This window comes from Babylonia areolata, chromosome 12 (assembly GCF_041734735.1).
Source record: "Babylonia areolata isolate BAREFJ2019XMU chromosome 12, ASM4173473v1, whole genome shotgun sequence".
Taxonomy (NCBI): Eukaryota; Metazoa; Mollusca; class Gastropoda; order Neogastropoda; family Buccinidae; genus Babylonia; species Babylonia areolata.
Window position 1 is genome coordinate 31,658,857 of NC_134887.1, and position 2,500 is coordinate 31,661,356.

General features: G+C 51.8%; 1 protein-coding gene across 2 annotated transcripts in view; it reads left to right on the plus strand.

Annotated features, from left to right (window-relative positions):
- The window catches only part of LOC143288148 (phosphorylase b kinase gamma catalytic chain, skeletal muscle/heart isoform-like), a 55,600-nt gene that overhangs the window by 52,101 nt on the left and 999 nt on the right, over positions 1–2,500 (plus strand). For both annotated transcript variants that reach the window (XM_076596442.1, XM_076596441.1), the window contains one exon: positions 130–174. In XM_076596442.1, coding sequence (XP_076452557.1) covers positions 130–174 — 45 coding nt within the window. The remainder of the gene's footprint in view (positions 1–129; positions 175–2,500) is intronic.

Below are 2,500 nucleotides of genomic sequence, written 5' to 3' on the forward strand. Positions count from 1 at the left end.
TTTTGGGTTTTTTTTTTTCTTAATGTGAAGCAACAAATAGTATATGTATGTATATGTATATGTTGGGTTTTTTTAACTGCCAGCTAGCCTTGTCGTGAGTGTGTGTGTCTGGTGGTGATGTATTTTCAGGTGGGATCGGAGACGAAGATGTTCAAGCCTCGTGCTGTCTTCAGAGTGAGTGTCGGTCTGGTGGTGGGGTGTGGGGTGTGGGGTGGGGTGGAGGGTGGGGGGACAGTGTGATATGGTGTGGGGTGTGGGGTGGCGTGGTGTGGGGTGTGGTGGGGTGGCGTGGTGTGGTGTGGGGTGGGGTGGAGGGTGGGGGACAGTGTGATATGGTGTGGGGTGGTGTGGGTGGGGTCGGGTGTGGGGTGGTGGAGGTGGGTGTCTATGAAACTATTAGCTTGTCGTAGATTGTGGTATTGTGTTGTCAGTTCAGCCTCTGTGCAGTATAGAGCCTTCGCTTGAAATATTGATGATGATTAGGGGTGAAGTGTAGTCGTCTCTGTTGCCGTTCGTATGGGAGAGTTTGGGCTGTGAATAGTTGGATGGACTGGCGAAAAGGGTCGTGGGGGTGTATATAAGGTCGTCGGCTGAGAGATTTACGGATATAATGAGTATGATATGTTGGAGGGCTCATTCGAATCCGTTGTGCGCAGTGGTGTAATTGTCGATTTTGTTGTAGCGTGTTTCTAGCATTGTGAATCTAGAAGTTGTACGACAACTCAATGTTGGATACTGTGCCAAATGTTTGTCATGCTCCGTATCTAGTTGATTGTCTGAACTCCGTTATGTAGAATGTGATTGGTTGATAACTCCTTCTAGCAACTGTTCTGTACTGGTCTCTATGAACTGTGTTGACTGGATATCTGATCTGAGATGTAGTCTGATGATATCCTATGCCAAACTGTTTGTATGATAACTTAACTCTAGCCAAATGTGTCGTGGTCTGATCTCGGTTACTCTAGCACTGTATCTGCACATGATACTCCTAATTGAGACTGTGTTGTCTGATAATCGTAAGTCTAGCAACTGGGTATTGTATGATGCGTCGTTTGGTGTGATGTGCTGGATTCCTATCCGTGCAGACTGTTCTGTCTGTAGTCCTAATCTGATGAGTTGGTACGTAACTCTACTCTGCCAAACTGTGACTGTACAGATTTACTCTGACTGATTGCCAGACTCTACGGTCCTGGCCAACTGTATTGAGTGATATGCTGCGCTGAAATGTATGTGGTGTGACTCTGATCCTAGGCGTGTGTGTAGGTGATGCCCTACTGATGTATCTGTGATGTAGCTCAATTCGAGATGTAGGTACTGCCTTGTTCAGATAACTGAATTGTACAGGATGGTTCGCAAATTGAAAGACTAAGTAGTGTTGGGTCACTGCTGTGGGGATGAAGAAGTGTCAAGGTGTGGTTTTTGTTGGGTGTTGGTTTGTGGTGTGTGTGTGTTGTTTGGTTGGTTTTTTGTGTGTTGTTTTTGTTTTTTGTTGGTGGTTGTTGTGTGGTGTGGTGTGTGTGTGTGGAGTGTGGTGTGTGTGTGTGGTGTGTGTGTGTGGGGTGTGGTTTTGGGTTGTTGTTGTTTATGTGAGTAGTGGTGATGAGTGTGCGTGCGTAGAGATGGGGTGATATCGAGGTAGTTTGAGTGTGTGTGCGGCGTGGGAAATTGCGCGTGTTAAAAAGAGGGTGGGGGTTGCGGACAGTGGAAAGAGTTTCAGTCTGGTGTGGGCTGTCGCGGGGAGAGTGTGGAGTGTGGTTGTTGTTGGGTGTGGTGTGTATAGTGTGGGATGTTGGCGTTGTTTAACTGAGTAGCTTGTCGGTGGTGTGTGTGTGGTGTGGTGTGTTTGGTGGGTGGGGGATGTTCAGGTGTGGTTTAGTGAGTGTGGCGTGTGTGGGTGTGGGTGTGGGGTGATGAGTGTGGAGTGTGGTGTGGGGTTGTGGTGGTGTGGGGTGGCGTGGTGTGGGGTGTGGTGGGGTGGCGTGGTGTGGTGTGGGGTGGGGTGGGGTGTGGGGGTGGGTGGGTTGTGGCGTCGTGTTGGGTGTGGTGTGGGGTGGGTTGGGGTGTGGGGTGTGGTGTGGAGTGTGGCGTGGTGTTGGGTGTGGTGTGGGGTGATGAGGTGTGGAGTGTGGCGTGGTGTTGGGTGTGGAGTGGGGTGGGTTGGGGTGATGAGGTGTGGAGTGTGGCGTGGTGTGGGGTGTGGTGTGGGGTGATGAGGTGTGGTGTGGCGTGGTGTGGGGTGTGGTGTGGGGTGATGAGGTGTGGGGTGTGGCGTGGTGTTGGGTGGGTTGGGGTGTGGTGTGGGGTGGGGTGGGGTGTGGCGTGGTGTTGGGTGTGGTGTGGGGTGGGTTGGGGTGTGGGGTGTGGTGTGGAGTGTGGCGTGGTGTGGGGTGTGGGTTGGGGTGATGAGGTGTGGAGTGTGGCGTGGTGTGGGGTGTGGTGTGGGGTGATGAGGTGTGGAGTGTGGCGTGGTGTGGGGTGATGAGGTGTGGGGGTGATGAGG